Source organism: Talpa europaea (genome assembly GCF_964194135.1).
Source record: "Talpa europaea genome assembly, chromosome: 8".
Taxonomy (NCBI): domain Eukaryota; kingdom Metazoa; phylum Chordata; class Mammalia; order Eulipotyphla; family Talpidae; genus Talpa; species Talpa europaea.
The window spans coordinates 32,608,733-32,628,327 of record NC_140075.1 but is presented as its reverse complement, the minus strand read 5'-3'; the positions used below and the strand labels follow the sequence as shown (position 1 = coordinate 32,628,327).

Sequence of the window (19,595 nt, the reverse complement as noted above, 5' to 3'; positions counted from 1 at the left end):
TCCCCCGACGACTCCGTCATCAATAATTCACAAGAGCCCCCTCTCCATTGGCTGACGCCCGCCGCCGCGCCGGCAGAGACCCAATGAGGAAAGAGTTGAGCGAGCGCTTCTGAATAGTGAGCGCGCTCCCGTGACGTAGCGGCCGGTGATTGGCTACGGCGGCTACGGGGCGGGGCCAGGCCGGGCGGCGGTGCGCGCGGCTGGAGCGGCTCAGAGCGAGCCGGGGCGGGCGGGACGCGCGCGGGTCGGCGCAGCGGGGTGTCGGGCGGGCGCGGACGGGAGGGCGCGCGGCGCGGGGCGGCGGAGCGGCGGCAGGATGTTCAGCTGGATGGGGCGGCAGGCGGGCGGGCGCGAGCGCGCGGGCGGCGCCGACGCGGTGCAGACGGTGACGGGCGGCCTGCGCTCGCTGTACCTGCGCAAGGTGCTGCCGCTGGAGGAGGCGTACCGCTTCCACGAGTTCCACTCGCCCGCGCTGGAGGACGCCGACTTCGACAACAAGCCCATGATCCTGCTGGTGGGCCAGTACAGCACCGGCAAGACCACCTTCATCAGGTGAGCGCCTCCCCCGCCCCCGGCCGCCCACCTGAGCGCCCACCTGGGCGCGCCTCCCCACGTGCGCCGCGTTGTCGCCGGCGCTCCGCGGGCCGCGCGCCCCCGCCCCGCGGCGCCCCCTTACTTGTGCCGAACCCCTCGGGGCTGCTTCCCGCACCGCCGTCCGCGCGGCCCCAGGTGTGTCCTCCCCGCGCGGTGTCGGGGCGCCCGCAGCTCCCCCCCTCGCCGGGTCCGCGGCCGCCCCGTGGGGACCGCCTCTGCGCTCGCGGGCTGGGGGCTCCCCGCACCCCTTGTCCACTTACACCGAGCCCCGAAAGGCGTTTCTGACCGACTTTTCCCTGCGCCCCTGGTTTGGGGACCCGGGAAGCTAGCATCTGCCTTATTTTGTTTTTTTTCCTTCAAGGTTAACACTTTATTTAATATATTTTAGTTTATGTCATTCTTACATCATTTTTGCACAATGTATGCATTTTCATTTTGGTTCTGTTCCCCGAGCTGGAAGGGATCATGCTCGGCGAAATAAGTCAGAAAGAAAAAGAAAAATACCGGATGGTCTCACTCATAGCAGGAATCTAGAAAACTTAAATAAGGGACCAGGAAAATGAATAACTATAAGAAAGAAAAAATCAAAATCGACAAGCAGCTATGAACCAGAGGCCTCTGCCTTACTGGTGAGCGAGGCCTGCGGCCGGGAATGGGCATGGAGTTGTGGGGTTCTCCTGAGTCTCAGGAGAGTTAAGCCCATAACCCAGTTTCCGGAGCACAGCTGTTAATAAACGGAATGAATGGATGAATGAATGGATGGACGGAGTGGAGGACAGTGCCCAGGCGCCTTTCCTTTTAGGTGCTTCCACGTTGCTCCCACCTCCGTGATCCCGCGAGTCGGTAGAGAGGCCGCCTTCATTCAGCTCTAACCAGACCTCCCCGCTGCCCGCCCGGGAGTTAGCTGGGTGGCGGCTGCTCCAGCCTCCAGCGGGTCGAACTGAGGGGAGTGTCGTATTACTGTTGGTTAGTTTCCATTTCCTAGGTGGGTCATTGCCTACTGCTCACCCTTGACAACTGAAAATATTTGTCATGTTCCCTGTGTCTCCGAAAGCAAACAATTACTGTATGTGCCCTAAGGTTCAAGTCATATAGTTTCTTCCGGAGTGAGTGGCTTTTGAGGGAAGATAGTTTACTTCGAAATAGATTGCTATTTGAAGAGACAGTTTTACTTTTTTACTTCTAACGCCGTTGACATAGTAAGACTCATTTCTTGGATTAGGAGACTTGTTTGCTTGGGGTAAGCCTTGTGTCACTGAAACAAAGTAAACCATCATTTAAGGATTTGGTCTAGTGTTTTGGAGATCATAGCAATCTCTTTGTTGATGTTCAACAGGTGTTCAGAAAACTGCATCTATATTTGGATACATGCCATTTCTATTAAGTGGAGACCTCTTTTTCTACATGCCAGTGACCTAAATAGTTCCTACAGATAGAGTAGTTGTCACTATAGGATATATGTTCAGTCCATGCCTGCAGATATGCTATGAATGAATTCAACAAAGCCAATAGTTCTAGACAGTAAATTGAATGTGACAGAAGACCAAAGAAAATAATAACTTTAGGATTGCCTCATATGGGCCTCCCTGGTGGTGCAGGGGGTTGAGCTCCTCACTGTGAAGCAGTCCACAGCCTTTGCAGCAGGGCTTTGATCCCAGCTGGCCAGGGAGCTACCCACATGGCACAGCAGACCTCTCCTGTCTCGCCCCTCGCCCGCTGCAACCCTCAGCAGTGTATTTCAATCAGTCTGCCTGTTCTGTTCCCCACTCTGTCTCTGGTGAATCCTTTCACCCTTCCGCATATCTGGCCTGTGCCTGGGTTCTTGTATAAATAAATAAATCTTTAAAAAAATTAAATAAAATTGCTTCATTTGATGCTTGTTAATAAACTGAAAATAGTATTAAATGTGTCATTCCAGACACTCAAAGTCAGCCACAGGAATAGTATAGTAATTGGTACCTTGAAAGATGGCAGGCAATACATTTAAGGTCTCAGTGATACTAACCATTTTTTAAGTGTAAGAGATAACAAGAGTAGGAGGTGGACCTTTTGACACAAACAGATAAAGGATAAGAAGGGAGTATTTTTATAATAGCTCAGGCATTCACTGTGGTGTGTTCACAGCACTCCAGGCAATTCTTCCTGTCTGTCTAGGCCATGAAGGCTTTATTGTGCCTGTGTGTGGTTAGGGAGCTTCTGTTGATGCTGCAGCAACCTCATGTACCCTTCCCTGCTCCTGTGGCCTGAGGCAGAACACAACTCAAAAGGACATGAATCAATCTTTTATTCAATTTACTATTTTATCTTATTTTTTACTCTTCGCTATTTCATCATTTGAAGAGAACTTTGTGGAATAGCTTAAGCATTGCTTTAAGAAGGATGTTGAGATTTTACTCCTGCTGGCTTCATCCAAGTGGACCACTTGTCAGTAAGCACTGGAGCCAAGTGCAACTCAAGGGTGAGGGAGGAGTCACTTTATTAGGATTGCTCTTGATCGTGAGAGCTTCCTTGTCTAAGTGCCTTTGTCATTAGGCAGCAGGCCCAGAATGGACTTGTGAGGTTGGAGGAAAATCAGGGGAAATGGGAAGCTTGGTGTGAGGTACAGGAGACCTAAGTTTGGTTTCAGAGTGGGAGGTAGGAGGAAGAGATTTAACTCCTGGAAGGGAGACCCCAAACAAAAGGGCAGCTACCCTTTAGAGTTCTGCACTGGGGAGCAAAGGAGTTGACCCCGGAGGCTGATCATCCTGTATCCTGCCTGCATCCATGGCTGTTTTCTCTGAGGATAGTCAGTGTCTGGATTGAGCACTAGAAGCTCATACTTGGACTGCGGGTTGCACCTGGCCTTGTGGTCAGATTTTTATTCACCTGGCTTCCTGCACTTCCCAAGGGGTCACTGGTGACACTGGGAGAGACCTCTCATTGTAAAGCCAACCAGCAAAGTCTTTGGTGTGTGTCCGTACTCATCCCTGCTTTGGTCTCATGCTTGGGAAGAACTGGGATTCCCACTAATGCATGAGGAACGGGGACATTTTTAGGAGTAGAGAAATAAGTGTGTGCCCTGTTATAATGAAAAGGTGTCTTAGGTCGGGTAGATGAAGAACCTGGGTGTTAAGAAAATATACTCACTCCTGCATAGACGATCACCATGAGGGGCCCCAAGGTCAAGGAAGAGGATGAATAGGAGAATCTTGGACCCTCCTCACATGGATCAGAGAGAGACTTATAATGTGAAGGAGATTTTCCTCCAGGTCTCTTGGGAGTGGAGGCAAAGTGGCTGATAAACCTATTGACTCTGAGAATATTACTTCTCAGAAGACAGAGGCTGCGTTGAGAGGAACTCTTGGTGCTCTACCTCTGACTTGCAGGAAAGAATTGGCCAGAGAAAGAGCAGAGATGGACACAGGGAAAGTGGCCAAATCATCTTAATCATCTTAGACTCTGTAGATATTGCACTCACCAGACTTGGATCCTAACCCCGAGGAAAACACTTTTCACAGATTCCTCCGGAAAATCCCTGGGCCCAGGTCTGTGAGCAAAGACATTTTCACTGAGGGGATGGGAAGCTCACTGAAAATTTAAACTACAGGATTGCAACTTTGGACTTTAAGAGCTCCGCTTTCTCTCTTCCGCCTACATGCTGTCCCCTTCACTCTGAATATTTATCCTAATGAGGAAAAAAAGGGGAAGCCACTCAAGAAACTATAATCTTTAAAAGAGCAGGAATCCAGGCATTTAGGCAAGGAAAAGAAATAGAAGGCACCCACTGGAAAGAACTATCTCTCTATTCAAGATGACATAAATTTATTTTCAGTCTCCCAATACTGAGCATCCTATGATTTATTTAAATGGCCATAATTCTGCGATTAGTGACAGTCAAGTAATTTCTGCATCTGATGCAATAACTTAAAAAACGGATGCCAAAAAAAGTAGAAATAAGCTAATAGAGTGCAAAGGCACAAAGAGAAAACATGAGAAAAAAGGAGCATAAGTAGCCGTCATATAATCCTTATCAGGCTTATTTCCTGTATATTCCTGTCAATGTAGAAACATGTTTATTTTTCCTAACACTTGAACTTGGTAAAATCAAGGTAAGATGCTTTCCTAGAAAATGCTTTATAAGGTAATTACATTTGTAAATTTTTACAAATGCCAGTTAAATATAGTGTTCCTAGGGCAAGGGGGCGGGGAGTGGGGCCGTAATCAGGGGAGACGACAAGGCTTGTGGACAGTGTGAGGATAAAGAAGCTGGAGGGACAGCTATCAACAAAGATAAACTCATGCCATTTGCAGCAACATGGATGGAACTGGGAGGGATCATACTCAGTGAAATAAGCCAGAAAAAAAAAAAGAAGAAAAATATCTCATGGTTTCACTTACCGGAGGAACGTAGGGGAACTAAATAAGGGATCGGGAAAAAAATTATAATTAAAAAACAAAAGTAACAGGCAACTATAAATCAGAGACACTGCAGGGGAAGGGGCGGGAGAAGGACCCCAACAGGGGTGGGAAGAACACAAGAGACTGCGGTGACGGTGACAGGTGCACGGGTGGTGGGGTGCACTGGTGGTGGTATTCAGGGGCTACACCTTTTTGTACACATTGTACAAAAAGGGAGAACGATGGAAAATATATATAAAATAAAAAAGCAGCAGCAGCAGCTGGAGTGAACGGACTGAGAGGGCAAAAATGCCTCAGACAATAGAAAAGTCTTCATAAGTTGATTAAAACAAGACAAAAGTACCAGGAAGTGATAACCCCCTTGGGCGCTCTTCCTTGGACATTTATAGAAAGCAGAACTACGCAGCTATTCTTTTGTTTCCTCCTTTTCTTTCAGAATCATCCAGAGATGGTAGGAGGGAGCCCAGCCTTGCTAAGGAGGTTCGCACCGGGAGGATGGGAGCTCCCCAGGGCCTGGCACAGACAAGGCGCAGTAAATACCTGGGTGGAGAGGTGTCAGGGAGGCCAAATAGGAAGGACCTTGCAGTTGTGCTCAACAGACTGCATTTGGTGGTTTTTAAGAAACTATGGAGAATATGAAAAGTGTCATAACATTGGAAATAGGCAGATGTCCCAGTTTTTCCAAAAGGGGAGGATGGACTCTACTTAGGAATAAAGCCCTGTTTCATCCTTTAATCAGCTCTATACTCGTTTATTAAAGGCAAGTGAAAACGCTTACTAGGAGGCATCATGGTTTACCCCTTAGGGAAGCACTGTGGGTCTAATGTGCTGGTCCTCACCCTCATTCGTGAGGAGCCCCTGAAACTCAGAGTTGTGTGTGCCAAATGCCAAGCCCTTTGCAGATCGCCTGGAAGACTGAAATACTGCAGTCTGTATGGCAATATGAAATGTACCTATAGACCTGAGTGTCATTATTCAACTAACAATACTGCACTCAGGCCTGGACCTGGCTATGACAGAACTTAGAGTTTCCTGGAGAATATGGAAAAGAAGCAACAAATTATGAGAGCTGTGGGTGACCAAGACAGGCTGTGACACCAGAGGCACAGAGAGGAGGGACCCTTCATGCGGCCTCCCTGAGCCGTGAACAGTGAACCTGAATTAGCTGCCCACGGAGACTAGAAAGCAAGCGCAAGTGTCAAGCGATGAGGCCCGGGTTTCTTGGATAACCAGATGGGTTAGCGCGATCACTGAGCTGGGTACACAGGAAGAGGAAGAGTGGGGGCAAATTAGGAGTTTGGATTTACACACCCAGGTGGCGAGTCCACTAGAGGTGGTCAGACATGGGTTAGTGGGACATCTTGGCCAGCTATTGGTTTAAGAGTGTGTGTATTTGGTAGTCAAAGCTGGGAAGTAGAAGGTCTCAGGGTCATTTGAGGGAGAAGAGGAGCTTGTGGAAACTGAGGGAGAAGTCACCAGAATAGAGTGATGGCCAGGGCAGAGGGGATGGAGACTCCTAGGGCTCTTTGCTTATAGGTAACAGAAATCCAGCTGAAAAAAGGCCTAAGTAAATGGTGCAACTTTCCTCATAAGACATATCAGACCAGGGTGGCTGACTTCGGGCATGATCTGGGACCCCAAGGGACACTGTCAGGGCACACTCTCAGCTCTGTTGCCTTCTTCATTTGGTTTCCTTCTTGGGCATTTGTCCCTCATGGGGTAGGCAGTTGGTCATCTCCAATTCTGCCAGCTCAGCAACACCAATGGGAAAAAAGAATCTTTTTCCCAGCAGTTTTCAGCAGAAGTCTCAGGTATAAGTCTCACTGGTCTGACTTTGGCCATCTGCTACCATGAACCAATCCCTGGAGCCAGGGGAAGGAAAGGCCCGTAGCTGAGTAGTATGGTCTGCCCCATACCCCTTACCAAAAATGGGGAAGTAGATGCTCGACAGGTGAAACAGCCGACAGCCCCCACAAAGACCAGGTTGGGACATGAGGGCCCGCGGCAGTGAGATGCTTCTGGGAAAGCATTCAAAGGGAACCTGTGGATTAGCCACCAGGAACCAGGGTGACCTTGGCAAGAGCATGTCAGTAAGTGGTGGTGATGGAAGCCAGGTGGCAGCGGGTTGAGGAATGAGTGGGAGATGAAGTGTCAAATATAGAAAACCCTCAGCGACTGGGCACTAAAGGGGAGGAGATGTGCCCTGGCCACAGACATTCCAAAGGCTTGATTAAAGATGAGCACTGCTCTGCAGAGTTAAAAGTGGATGGGAGGGGCCCATGGGGAGCAGCTGGTGTGTCAGAGGACTCAGAGGAGGCAGGACTCAGGGCAGGACTGAGCAGGGGGTGGGGTCCAGGGAAGGTTAGGGGTGGCATTGGTGGTGGCAGTCGGCACAGTGAGAATGCAAACTTGGCCTCTTGTCCTGTGTTACGTCATGTACGTCATGTACGTGACAAATGGCAGCAGTGCCAAAGGATTAGGAGGAATGCGGAGGCAGGGGTGGTGGGGGTGGGGAGGAATTTTTTATGATAAAATTCTCTTTCTTAATGAATATCTGAAAGCATACTTTTAAAACACAGTCAGTATACTTTTCAAACTCTTGGAAAATGATGCACCAGAAAGACATGGGTGCTGGAACTGGCTTTGGTCAGAATCACCAGGATTCCTTCAGAAACAGATGTAAGAGCCTCATCCCAGACCCCCCAAGCAGGAATCTCTGTGGTCAAGGCTCAGAAATCTGTTTCTGTTTTGACAGCCCACTTCTCACAAAGGTTCTCACACAGCCTTGTCCATGAAACATTTGGGTGCCCCTGACAGGTGAAGAATCAGTGGATGGAATCATGACCACCGAGCCATCAGCTGAAAGAGGGAGGCTCACTTAAGTGGCTCTTCCAAGACATGGGGTCTGCTCACATTTTTAGGAAATGACCTAGATGAAGACAGAAGACATGCTTATAAAGCATGGGATTAGGCAATAAATGCCATTTAAGCAACATTTTTTCACTTAATGTGATATGAATTTTTCTCATGTTATTAAGTAATCTTCAAAAAATAGCTTAAATGACTGTATCTTATTCTTCAATGGCTCAGAACATTGCTTCTAATGTTAAGCTGTTATGCATAATAGTACGATGTCCATTCTAGGCTATAAATCTTGGCATGTTCAGTTTTTTTCTTAGAGAAGCGGCTTGAACATGAATTACTACATCAAAAGGTATAAATATTTTTCAAGTTTATACGTTCTGATTATTACATACTTCTGAGTGTGTGTGTGTGTGTGTGTCTGTGTTCCTTTTATCCTGAATGTATGTATTTCTTTTCAGAAAAATTATTCTAATATGAATAACTTTTTTCACTAAACTATCAATAAGGCTTAGTACTATTACTAAAAAGAATAAATATGATAGGAAAAATGTTCTTTTAATTTGCCTTTTTTGTTAGTAAAGTTGAACATATATTGTCATCATCTGTATTCTTTGTGACTAGTCCGTGAACTTTACCTGATTTTCTTTCTTTTTTTTTTTTTTTTTTTGGTAGAAAAACTGGGGTGTAAGCCAGAGGTGCAGGGAGTGAGAGGATTCACCAGAGACAGTGGGGAGCAAAACAGGCAGACTGACTGAAATACACTGCTGAGGGGAGCCATGGGCGAGATAGGAGAGTCTGCTGTACCATATGTGGGTAGCTCCCTGGCCATGGATAGAGCTCAGGCCATAGCGTTGATAGCAGAGACTTAACCCCTAGGCCACCAGGGAGGCCCACCTTTGCCTGATTCTCATTTGGAGTGTTATCTTTATCACGTAGCTACTATTTAAATATTTTACTCAATAATCCTTAATCCTTTGTCATAGTGTTATAAGTATCATTCCGGTTTGAGGTTTGCCTTTTTGATTTTCATTTTAATTTTGGCTTGCAAACATGAAAATTTATGGTCAAATCTTATCATTTTTCCTTTTTATGATGTACTTATGCCTAGAAAATCATTGTTTTTGCTACTAAAAAGTCTTTAATCCACTTGAAGTAAAATCTGTCTTGAAAGTGTTTGTCTTTTGTTTTTTTGCTTTTTAACACTTTATTGAATAATCCTGTCTTTTCCTGCTGACCCATAAGACTGCCTCATATGCTAATTTATCAAATGTTAGGATCCTTCGGGACCTTTCTCTCTTGTTCTGTTAGTAGATACTTAAACCAGCACCCTACGCTCTTAAATGTGATTACTTTGAAACATACTTAGTAAGTGGTAGCCAGTGGCAGTTCCTCTGATGGCTTTTCTTTTTTACAAATACTGTTCACCATCGTTTCCTGTTATTCAGGGGAACTGTAAAGTTGCTTCATTAGAAGCTTCCCAGAAAATGCCATTCTGGGTCCATTTGTGTTGGAACTGCATTAATTTTTTAAACCCTGTCTTGTATTCTCTCTTCCCAGTCAGGAACCTCAGCCTTGCTTTTATGCAGACCTTCATTTATATATTTATTTATAAAATCAGAAAAGTGGTTGATCTAGCCATACAATTCTATATACTCTTTTTACTTTTTATTCCAGGTATTTTATACCTCAGCACTCTTATGAATTAAACTTTTTCTCTTTATTTTCTAGCTGGGTTACCATTACACAAGCCGTTTCTCTAGATGTTGGTTTGAGAATTTTGAAATAATACTCTTAAAAAACCTCAAATATGTGCCATAATGCTTTTTAGAGTGCCTAATAATTGAATTCCTGCTCAAAAGTCTTAGACTGGTGTATTTGTTAGGAGTCTCAGAACACCTTTCCGTAAATGCTTCTATTGGGAGGCTGACTCGACCTCTCCAGCTCTGATTTAGGGCGAGCAGTGTTCTCATAGGACTGGAAAGAAATCCTAGGTCCTGATAAGCCCTTTCAACGACTTGAGCCTTAGTTTTCGTATCTATATAATGGGGACAGAGTCCCTAGCATGGCAGGTCTATAGGCTGAAGTATGTTCAGTCGTGTAAAGACCTAATGAGTCCTCGAACAACAGGCATATTGCTGAAATAAAAGGTAATGGGTTCTCCACTATTCCAAGCGCAAGTATAACCGTCGAACCCCAGACATGGTGCACAGATGGATGCCCTGAGAAGTCAAAGTTTGCAGCTGGAGTTTTGGGTGTCTGTCATTATGCCTTTTAGAATATTTGTAGTCTTTCTTGAGCCTAGCTTTGAGAAGACGGTGCTTGAGTTTGTTGAGGGGCTTTTTATTATCTGGAAGGTTTTTTCTTTCCCTTATCACAAATGACTTTAGTTTTTTATGATTTAAAAAAAATAAGCCTAAGCAGTGGAAGAAAATAGGCACTGTCCATATCCAGCCTTGCATGGAAGCAGTCCCTGAGGCCGAGCAGGTGGCTGTCATGCGCGGGAGCCACCGGGACCAGGCTAACCCAGGGCCCTGGTCTCCCATCCACCCCACCCAGCTGCTTGGAAGCCAAGTGGCTGTCCCTGTTTCTGTTGCTGGCTCAAGACTCTTGGAGCGATGACTGCTAGAATTGGCAGCCCCCTCTGAGAACACAGGAAAAGGGGAGCAAGGTGGAGCCGAGGACAAACCCAAGTCAAATACACAGGATGCCTGTGAGGCAGGCTTGCCAGCTCCGAGCCCTGGTGATTCTTCCCTACGGTCTTCCTGTGAATTCCTTTGAATTCTTCTCATTACAGATAACACCACAGAGTCCCTAGAATTCGTGGCTTTGAGAAAGCCTCTGAGGTGTGGGAAAAAACAGTTTAACACACTGTTGGTGCTTGCGGCTATGTGCTTACCTGTTTTTATTCCCCAGACCGCAGGACCTGCCCCTACTCTTCCTTTCAAGGTTGCTGGTTTTGAACCTTGTAACATACTTCTCACTCCCTTCATGTCAGATCCTCCGTTCTGGTTATTCTCAGCTCCCTCCCCGCCTTGGCTCGTGCCTGCCTGTCCACCCCCCAGCAGTGTGACCTAAGTGTATCTGATGTTCAGCGATCCCCCATGTCCAATTCTTCTGTATTATATATATATATATATATATATTTTAAAGATTTATTTATTTATACATGCACTGGGTACAGTCAGAAGCGTGGGAGGGTGAGTGGATTCACCAGAGCCAGAGCGGGGAACAGAGCAGGCAGACTGACAAAGTACACTGCTGAGGGGAGCAGCGCATGCCGTCAGGAGAGGTCTGTGCACCATGTGGGGGATGGAACCGGTGCTGCAGAGCCTGTGGGCAGCCTCGCAACCCAGCGCCCAACCGCTGTGCCACCGGGGAGGCCCAAGAGTATTATATATTAACTCATGTATCTGATGGGTCCCTTGTAGGGTGCCAATGAGCTGGGGACTTTGTGGGACCCAAAACTTCGAGCTTTGTAAGAGCAGAAGCCTCTGGCCAGGAGGGAGGAGCTCAGGTTCTGCATCCTGCACAGCCACTAGCCGTGGTCGTTTTCCTGCTCTAACCCACACTGTAAAGACTAAGAGACTTTGGGGCTCTACACTTCTGAGTGTATGGAGAACACCCTGCAGGAAATGACAGCCTCTCAGAGGAGAGGAAAATGGCCCACAAGGATCACCAGTTGCTCACCAACATCCAGGGTTCCAATACTAGAAGCTCCACAAGAAAAGGAGAGCCAGGGAGTAGCCACCCAAGAGAGGTCTTAGAGTGATGAGGGAGGACTGCCCTGAAGGAGGTGGCGTTTTGTAAAGTGACTTAAAGAATGGATAATAGAAGACATGAGACATGACTCCCCATCAGACAGAGGAGGTGAAGAAGTGAAGACAGGAGCATTTCTGAGACTAATCAAGGAGGCAAGAGGTCCACGCTAGGGGAGGAGCAAGAGCCCAGACCACTAGGTAGAAGGGGGTGGCTTATGGGGTCCACAGGCAGAAGTTTCATGGGCAGGACTGGGTTGTTAGTGAAGGCCAGGTGATGAAGGTGGTGCTTTAGCAAAAGAATCTCCACTTCCAGGGCAGGTGGAGGACAGGGAGGCTGGGAGGCAGCTGGGCAGTGTGGAGCCAGCAGAGCCCACATCTTTATCACAGATGTGTGCTAAAGAGGTGGAGAGGGAAGAAGGGCAGAACCTGACTGACAGAAAGTCAGCCAGTCCAGAGACGAGTTCTGCATCTCCTACGTGCCCGGCACCGTTAGATGCACGGGACACCCAGCGGCGAGCCAGGCAGCCGAGGGCCCCTCTCTGTAGGTATTCCCGGCATTCTGGGATGATAACAGGACAGTCATGTGGGATCTTTCAGAGACTAAGTGCCAAGAGGGGTTGCAGGGAGGGGGGAACAGGGGCGTCAGACAGGCTGGAGAGAGCTTTTTTGTCAGGATGCTCCAGGGAAGGTCTCGCTCAGGAAATGCTGTTTGATGTGCAGAGGTCTGGCGCCAGGCAACCCCGAGCTGGAATGGCCTCGGCATATCGGAAAGGCAGTGCAAAGGCCAGTGTGCTTAGACACTTACATTATTGCTCCAGGTGCTTGTTGAGCACTCAAGACATGTGCCCAAGGTTGTTCCAAGCACGTGGAAAGCATCAGTGAGCAGAGAAGACAGAAAGTCCTGCTTCCCAGGCTTTACACTCTACCAGGGGGATAAGTAAGAAAAGTCATAGATTTCTGAATTATAGGATGGTACTTTTATGTTGTGGATAGGAACTCTCAGAAAGAGAACATGCATTTTTCTCCTGATTTTGTTCAGATTGATGTAGTGCTGCAGTGGATATCTTCATGCAAAAAAAAATTGGGTTATCCAGGATTTTTCCTATGGATGTATTTCCCCAAGTAGAATTACTCCCATTTTAAAGGCTTTACATGGCGTATCAAATAGCTTTTCATTGAAGTTACACCAACTTAGTCTTCCACCAACACAAGGACGCTTATTTCACTATCCCTTCACCAACATTACTACACAGTTTTAAAATTTATTAATATGCTATCTCTTCAGTGGTATTACTTTGATAATGAAATTGAACATTTAATTTTGGCTTTTTATTCCTGTGGGAGAAAGTTTTACTAAGCAAAGTCATCATGCAAGCAATCTATATGATCCAACAATTCATCCTCATTCTGGTTATTCTGTGGCTGGGACCCAGAAATTGAATGACTTTCCAGGGTCACGGTTCAGGGACATCTTTTATTTCAAACTGAGTCACATTAACAGCCTACTTTAAAAATAATTATTAGTTAAAGTTCTGTCTGCCAGGGTTGCTACTTAGGGAATTTTAGCTTCTATTACAGTATGAGCTGGAAAGAAGCACCTGTTCTTCTTTAAACAGTTTCATATTTTAGGGTTTTCATTGAAACTCCACCCTGTTACTCCAAAACGAGTTGGGTGTGCTGTGCTTCTATATAAATGGTCAGAAAGCAATTCAGGCATTTCTTGGCAACAGTGGCCTACCTTAAACACTTTACTTGGGAGTTTTTGCCCTGCAGGGGACTCCTTGCTTAACTACAGCATCCACACCCCTACACCCTTGCCGAATCCCCGTAATCACCACCTCACACCTGGGACTGGAGGGCTCCCCTGCCCCCAGAGCCAGTGAAGGTGCTGGGGAAGGGCCTATTGCAGAGAACAGAACGACCCAGCAAGGATCTCAACACTGAGCTCTTTCCCCCAAAAGTTAGTGCTACAGCTCTTGTCTGGCCCCTCCAGTTCACTAGTGTGTGACCCTTTGTAGGCTGTCTTAGCGAACGAGGTGTTGCCGTTAACATTCATTCTACGTGAAAATGCTTGTCAGCTTTCAAACCAACACTTGACCTGAGCCTTCTGTCAGTGGAGGACAGTGTGCTACGGGAAGCCTGCTGACCTTGGCTGCCGTCCTTCCGCACCCCTCTCCCCACTGTCTTCATTTCCTCCGACTCTCCCAGGGGCCTCCTGGCATAGCCTGGCCCAGGGTCCAGGTCGCGGAAACCACCCTGGATGTGGGAGGATTGGGATCTGGATCTGAATCCTCGTTTTGCTGGCGAATGACTCCAGACTTGAGATCCCACATTTACTCGGCTGTAAAACCTAATCTGCCCATTCATCTGTGAACGTGAAACCCACACATACGATCTGCACTCTGTGTGCTGGAGATTTATAAAACGTGAGGTGCTCTCGCAGTATTTTACCCAGTATTTCAAAGATTCACATAGAATATCATAAGAATTTGTAAACATGAACATTTCTGCTTGTGAGGGTACTAGGTGCCTGAAAACGTTTTGAAAGTGGAAAAAAAAAATTGAACATGTTTTGATCAAATAACCTCCTGTCCTCGGCTTTTCTCAGGGAGGACGAGAGCTGGCCCTTCATGTGCAGGGCAGCCCAACAACTGTGAAGGGGGACAGTGGAGGCTGTTCCCTCACTTTTGACAGAATATGGGGCGTGTGGCCTCCTCTCTGGTGGTCCTGAACTCTGGGAGGGTCCTGAACTCTCCTCATTTCTGAGCAATCACCTGCTGAACCTGGGTTTAAACGTATCTGGAGACAGCACAAGACTTGGGATCCACTGCCCATGTTCCATTTCCAGTCGAACACTGTGTAACTGTGGGCAAGTTACTTCGCCTTTCTGATGCCTCAGTTTCCTACTGTAAAATGGGAGTAATGTTAGAACCTGCCTCTGCGTCTTTGGGGATTCAAGGAGACAGTCGTGCATGGAGAGGGCTTTTCACCATATCACGTAGTGAGAACTTGGAAAATGCTTGTGTTATCTGATTTTTCTCCACATTTACTACTCTAAGTCATGTTTAAGTGCTGTTTCTCTTCTGGAGCTCCACAGCTTCACAGAAATGCAGAAACTTAAGGCGAAGTTAAAACTAACAGTGAAAATAGCTAAAGTTTTAGAATATAGCCCGCTAAGGTTGCTAAACAGTTTCAGTTTTATTTATGTAGAAAACAGAGATCTAAAGAGCGGCTTCATTTCGTACTCTTCAAAAGATAGCAAGGTTGTGTGTGGCAATTGAGAGTTCATCCTAGTCCCTCTCTGCCTGGAAATGGAATCACAGATGCTGGGCTGTGGTCAGTCAGGGCATTTTAGAAACAGAGATACAGTTTAGGACCAAACAGAGTGTTAGCTTCAGGAATGAGGAACTAGAGAAAGTTGTGCAGGTTCCTGCCTTTGAACCTCTTTAGCAGGGTGGGGGGTCATCTCCCTTCTGGGCTGGGCCTGGCTATGCCCTAGTCAGCTCAGACAGGGATTCTCTCCTGCTCTAGGACCTGTTCACAGTCACTATCAAGTGTTCTCTGAAGGTGTTGGTTTTCCACCTCTTGTTTGGCTGTGAGTGGGATATATTCCTTTCTTTATGCTCCCCTTGGTTGCAAAGGAAGGAGGAAGCCATCTTTGCCCCCCATTCCATAGATACATAAATAAACATGAGCGCAGGTTCTTGCATTATAGGAAGGAAGTCTTGGTGGAGAGGGATGGGCTCTGCATGACCTCAGCTGAATGACGTGCTGGCAAGTGCTGCATTAAGACTCAGACACAGAAAGTAGATTTTCCCTCTGCTTTGCCTCTGGCTCCAGTACCCCATCCCAGCCATGTGAGTCAGGGAGTCTTAGCCCATATCACTTCAGTCAGTCTCCTCAGATCCCTGAATAAGCACTTTCATGGCATTTGCTAGGGCTACTGTATACAGTTGTGCAGATTAAACTACATAAGGCACCTGGGCTCGGTGGGGAGTGGGGCGAGGGTGCGAGGATGGACAAATAAAATCCACCTAGAGTTCTACTTGCCAAGGGGTGAACCATGTCTGCCTAGAGGAAGGAGCATCTTTTTCCAATTTGCACGAGGGCCAGAGAAGACCCTGGCAAATCTAATCTGAGCCCCTCCCCTTCACCTTAATCCCCTATCGCACCCTCTGTTGCTGCTTAAGACAACCTTTGGAGATTGTCTTCCATGGCCATGACCTCCAGGAGCTCAGGGGAAGCTGTAAAATGCACAAGGGAGTACATGCTGGCCTTACTGATTGCCAGTGAGTGACAAGGAAGGAGATCATTCATTGTCCCACGCACCACACTGAGCACCACCTGTAGCCAGCACAGTGCTGCGTGCTGGAGGTGTGCATGTAGGCAGACATGGGCTTGCCTGCAGGGGCCCATGCACAGAGAAGTGCAGGACCCTGGTGAGCACATCATGGCCTTAGGATCACAGAGGAGGTGGCCCCCAACACTGGAGGGACAGGTCAGTGGTGGGCCTGAACAGGGTCTTCCAGGATGCACAGGAGCTGGTAGGGTGCACTTCCCTTGGGTGTTGGGGGTCTGTTGCACCAATGGAACCATGAACAAGCATTGCCTGGATGAGCAGTTTCAGAAGGCCCAGTAAGTCTGCAAAAAGCCTGAGCTCTTTCACCAGACTATCTCCACTGGGGGAAAACATAAGTCCATAGATTTTAAGCTTTGAAAATTCTATATTAGCAAAAATAATAATAACAGTGCCAATCATTATCCTTTATTTGAGGTTCTGTTTCAAGGTTTTTAAATAATTATGTTCAAAATCGGTGGCCTCAGGAAACTTTCTAGCCTCTTGCTTTGTGACAACATGCTAAGTTTCTTTTTTCTTTCCCTCCCCCAGATACTTACTGGAGCAAGATTTCCCAGGCATGAGGATTGGTCCAGAGCCCACCACTGATTCCTTCATTGCTGTGATGTACGGGGACACCGAGGGCAACACCCCAGGGAATGCTTTAGTCGTGGACCCCAAAAAACCGTTTCGAAAACTTAGTCGCTTTGGAAATGCTTTCCTGAATCGGTAAGGACCAGCCAACTGCCATCTTTGGTTGGATTATTTAAACCCTTTCTTTGAATTCTTGCCAGTTACATGTAAAGGTGCAAAAACAGAAGATCAGAGTATGTGGGTTCTAGAAGAAGGAACTTATAAAGAATATGCTTATCATAGTCAAATACTTGCAAGAGTAAATAGCATAGAAATGATCATTTATACCTATTCTGAATGGCTTCAGTGGGCAGAGCTAAGGCCCAGGATTGAACATTATAGGCCCCCACAGTATAAAAAACAAATATCTAATATTCTGAACTGCATAGAAATGGATCCAATTGCCTTGTGAGCATTGTTAAGTGGTGCTGGGTTGCCACAGGGTCAGTGTGCTGGAGCCTCCTGCACAGACAGCTTAGCCCAGCAGCCCCTGAGGTCCCCTGACACCCAGATTCAGTTTGTTTATTATGTCAGGTCACCTCACCTCCCTGGCTGTCCCTTAGGCTTTTTACTGCCATGCCTTCAGCTGCTTCCTAATTCATTAATGCAGAACAGGAGAAATAGAGTCAAAACAACATAAAAAGTTAATATTGTGACATGGTCATGTGCAGTTGTAGGATATGAGGTTCTGTCTTAATTGGAGATGTTTTATTTTATCACCCAGTAATCTTTCACCAGTTCCCAGAGAAACAGAAGGGTATGGGAACAGAGGACAAGCCTGCAGCTTCTCTTTCAGACAAAATCTGCACCTCTTATCCCTCCTAGCCTCTTTTCAAAGTTCTTTTCTCTTTGGTTTCTGCTCTTCTGTGAGTCTCTCGCTTTAGGCTGGTGGGTTTAGGAGAGTGGGAGGAGCCAGGGAGGGTTCCTCTGAGCCTCCTTCAGGAAGAGGTGGGACGAGAGCTGACAGAGATTTGAACCACACGTCTCCTCTTAGATGTATTAAAAAATAAGGATGGCTCCTCACAGCTGACTGCCATCCCCCCAGAGGCTGAGGTGCCTCACTGCACAACTTCAGGAGGTGCCGCTCACACAGAACGTGGAATGAAATAGATGCCAGTGTGCTGTGTGGTGGCCCTGTCAAGGGTGGCCCAGGAGCCTCCACAGGGGTACTCAGGGAACTCTCCAGGGATCTGGAATCTTCTTTAGGGGCTTTTTCATGCTTCTGTTGCAAATCAAAGAAAGCATCCAGATGGCAGTAGGGTAAATAAAGAGGCACAGGTGATGCAAGTGGAGTCACAGAGGCAGCCATCTTATTGCAGACAGTGATTTGCAGAGTATTACCCAGCTGAGCATTTTCATTCTGGGTTTTTTGTTTTTTTTTTTTTTTTTTTAGGCTTCCTCAAATCACTTCCTTAATTTTTTTGTGGTGTTTTTTTGTCTTCAAACTTCTTTAAAATTATGTCTTTTTTATTGAGGTAACATTGTATATGACTTCGGGATCTAGGGTTACACCTCCTCAGATGGGTTACACACTCTACCCACCACCACATAAACCTCCACCACAGATCACCAGATGAGTTTTCAGCCTTCAGGGTTCTCTTCTCTAAGAGTTCACTCCTCGACTCCAGAGCATCTGGGTTGTTCCAGAGTGTCCCCTGTGAGAGAATGACGGCTTGAGTCCGGGTGGGACAAGTGAACCACAGGGGAAGTGGAACAAGAGGCTGCCTCTTCAGGGCCTCCCAGGGAGGGATGATTCCTGGGTAGGCAGCAGCCAGACTTCCAGTCCCAAGGCTGAAATGTCCTGGAGCTGTTGGAAAATGCAGTGCACAGGACCCTTCTCCATGAAATGCTGCTTAGAATTTTGTGGGTTCATTACCCCTGCCCTTAGCCATAGGCTCTTCTTGCCTGACAATAGTTTAAAAAAGAAGATGCCACTTTTTTCAAGTTCCCATTTTGTGAAGTCCATATTTTACACAGAAAGAACCAGAAAGAGTGACCATTGGCTTGTTTTATTTTGGCAGATGATTCACTTTTCTAACAATCCTTTCTTTTCACATCTCAAACACACAACAGATGAATATTTACTGTATCAGATACTATTGTAAACTTGTATGTTCTCTGTGAATCCTCACAAAACCCCTGTGACCTGTGCCACTATTATCCCATTGTAGAGAGGAGGGATTGATGCCTAGAGAGGTTAATTTCACTTCCACAGACTCTCTCAGCTGATAAGTGGCAGCGTTGAGATTGGAACCCGGGCTCTGCTAGAGTCCACTACACTGAGCTTAGTGTGGACGAAGAACCATTGCCTGCTGCCTTCTGTTTAACTTAACAGGGCTCAACTTAATCCACCTCTGTCTCCAACAGTGATGAGGAGGAGGATGATTATATCCCAAGTCATAGATTAATAACTGCATATACACTATGTTTGGGCGGGGTTAATAAGACAGACAGTACTATGGCCACTTAACAGATGAGAAAACTGAGCACAAAGGAGTACAGTGACTCTCAGGAAGCTGCAGATTCAGGACTAGAGTTAAGGTTTCTTCTTCCCTTCTGCCTACCACCATGCAGCACCTCACAGCTCACTGGCACAGAGTTCTGTCCTGACCGCTGTGCATACGTGACACATACATATAGGATACAGAGCATGTAAATTAATAGTACACTTAAGAATGAAGTTGTTGCCTGATGAAGTTGTTTCTACACGTCAGTGCTGCTGTTTTGCCCAGCCTTTATGTAAGGAAGGGTGTCCGTGTAGGGCGCGCAAATGTGTGCATGTAATTATAGCAGCCCTCTGGGAACCGGTGGAGTCAGCTCTAGGCAGGCAAACTCTTTTTACACAGCATAATTTTCTGGGAACTAGGTCAAAATACAATACTTAGTAGGAAAAAGAATTGGTTGTTTCCTATAGAGAACTTTTTCCCCTGGGGTAACCACCAGTCACCCCTGGAATAGGTATCATTACCCTGGCCCTCTCATTACAGGGTATTGGCTTGGGCATCTGCCCT

The 19,595-nt window shown here is 46.9% G+C and overlaps 1 protein-coding gene across 1 annotated transcript in view; it reads left to right on the top strand.

Moving 5' to 3' along the window:
* Positions 1 to 316: 316 nt before the first annotated feature.
* EHD4 (EH domain containing 4) overlaps positions 317 to 19,595 on the top strand; it is a gene marked incomplete at both ends in the record, with an annotated part of 71,026 nt that continues 51,747 nt past the window's right edge. Inside the window, 2 exons of the mRNA XM_084240527.1 lie at positions 317 to 552; positions 16,504 to 16,680. Of these exons, the coding sequence (XP_084096653.1) occupies positions 317 to 552; positions 16,504 to 16,680 (413 nt within the window). The remainder of the gene's footprint in view (positions 553 to 16,503; positions 16,681 to 19,595) is intronic.